This window comes from Hyposmocoma kahamanoa, unplaced genomic scaffold (genome assembly GCF_003589595.1).
Source record: "Hyposmocoma kahamanoa isolate Upper Pololo Valley unplaced genomic scaffold, ASM358959v1 82, whole genome shotgun sequence".
NCBI lineage: Eukaryota > Metazoa > Arthropoda > Insecta > Lepidoptera > Cosmopterigidae > Hyposmocoma > Hyposmocoma kahamanoa.
This window is the reverse complement of record NW_020654133.1, coordinates 651,592-653,607: the sequence shown is the minus strand read 5'-3', so window position 1 is coordinate 653,607 and position 2,016 is coordinate 651,592. Positions and strand designations below refer to the sequence as shown.

General features: G+C 41.5%; 1 protein-coding gene across 1 annotated transcript in view; it reads right to left on the bottom strand.

Moving 5' to 3' along the window:
• LOC113234249 (DNA ligase 1) overlaps positions 1–1,211 on the bottom strand; it is a 47,975-nt gene extending 46,764 nt beyond the window's left edge. The window contains exon 1 of the mRNA XM_026469548.1: positions 1,185–1,211. Within this exon, the coding sequence (XP_026325333.1) occupies positions 1,185–1,211 (27 nt within the window). The remainder of the gene's footprint in view (positions 1–1,184) is intronic.
• Between the last annotated feature and the right edge of the window lie 805 nt (positions 1,212–2,016).

The following is a 2,016-nucleotide window of genomic DNA, read 5'->3' as shown; positions in this document are numbered from 1 at the left end:
GAAATGATTTATTTTATGTCTAATATATTATGGCTGCATGCGTCTGGGTCTTTATAATATTTTAGTTCAGGTTCTATTATCTATGGAAGAATAACTGGCAATCTGTTTAAAAAACTCCCGCCATTTGTAAAAGCCGTAAGTGTTGTGTTGTGAAGCGATATTTATTCATACAAGAAATAAATTATCTTTGTATCTATTTCCTCGCAAACGTGATGAAAAATCTTGTATGTAGCACGGGTGGTAAAAATTAAATTCTAACAAACTCTCGTTAATAGTAAGTTCTTATTTACCTCTCTTATACACAATCTACTGTCAAGAGCACGTCAAGCTTGACACTTTGTACTTTGGACTGTTCTTATCGTAAACGGCATAGAGTCAGACGTGCTTTTTGATGTGCTCTTGACTGTTACTTCCACTTGTCAAATCGACTTGAAATTTGTTACACTATGGAAATCCATTACTACTACTATATTACCATAATACAGTAACCTCGATCTGATCTGCTACCAGGACAGTCTTCAGATTACCTAACACTTTAATTTGTTACTAAATCGGTAATAATAATACTCATAGTCCCGCACTAGTGTCGCGGGTGCCATGGACACACACATTGACAACCACAAATTACACCTAAACTCACGAGAGAAATAGATGTAGGGCATGTAAATATTTCTATCGGCCCGGGAATCGAACTCGGGACCTCTGCGTGGCAGTCCAGCATAGTAACCGTTGGGCCACTGAGGCATAAAACTATCGTGCTTAGGATTGTACGACTTACAGATGGTGATTTTTGATGACCTCTGTGGTCGAGTGGCTTGGACACCGGTTTTCATGGTATAACCATCTTTGAGGTTACGCATTCGATCCCCGGCCGGGTCAATGTAGAAAACCTAACTTTTCTATATTCTCTCTGGTCTGGCTATGGAGTTGATGGCTTAGCGGTAGCAACCGTAATTGTGCTGCGCGCAACGGGAAGTGAGCGTGCCTATAGCTCCGGTACCTATATGGTATCTGGAAAATATTCTGTACGTGCGCCCGGGCAGCTCACCCAAGGCAAAAGCCTTTTGAGAACCGTATGAAGCCGTGCAAACGGGCTGATCAGGATCTGACTGAGAAGGTCTCCCTGCGGGCTTGCTTGCACAGGTGACGGGGCCAAAATGGGGTAGGTGAATGCATTGACTGACCTTGGGTTGTTCCTTCGATAGTTGCATTGTTTGCCGGCCTTTATACGTCTGCCCAGGTGTTAGGGGGTTGTGGCGCTGCCCATTCTGGTCTCTCACAGACTGATGATAGACTACTACGATGATAGGCTACGGTGATATCGCGTCAAAGCGAGCGTTCGCTAGCGCGGCGTAGACGCAACAGGTCCTGTCAAAACGGGGAATGTCCTACCATTAAATCAGTGCGTTTTTTTAGGTGGGTAGATCATTTGTGCATTTACAACATTCCTTTGTATTCAAACCTGACAACAGGTGATAGTGCCCTTCCTGTATAACCAAGGATCCCGGGTCTGGGTGTTTGACGACGGTACAATGCTTCCGTTTTTTCATAACACACGTGCTTAAATTACTTATTTTATTTTGTATACTTTTTGGAGTACGCTGTTTTGAATCGGGGGGTTTTTAATTTTTGTATTTATTCATGTACTCCATTATGCCTAAGACCAGTAACCTATTGAAAAAAAACTAAACTTCATGTTTTCTTTTCAGGCTGGTCCTGCCAATGCAAGAGGAGCCCCTAGATGTCCAAACACCTATACCTTTCTTTTCAGACAAACGGTTTAGTTCAAAATGGAAAACTCTTCAGACACTGCATACATATCGCAGTAAAGAAGATTTCTTAAAAGTTTGCGACGTAACAGATAAAGATTATGTACTTGGAGTCAGTTACAAGCTTTTCAGTTGTACCGAGTAAATATATTTTTTATCGATAATTTCCCGCCTAAAACTTAATAATTACTTAATATTGATTTTTGTAGGGGACTGTATCAATGGGTTAGAGATTGGGTGCTAACAA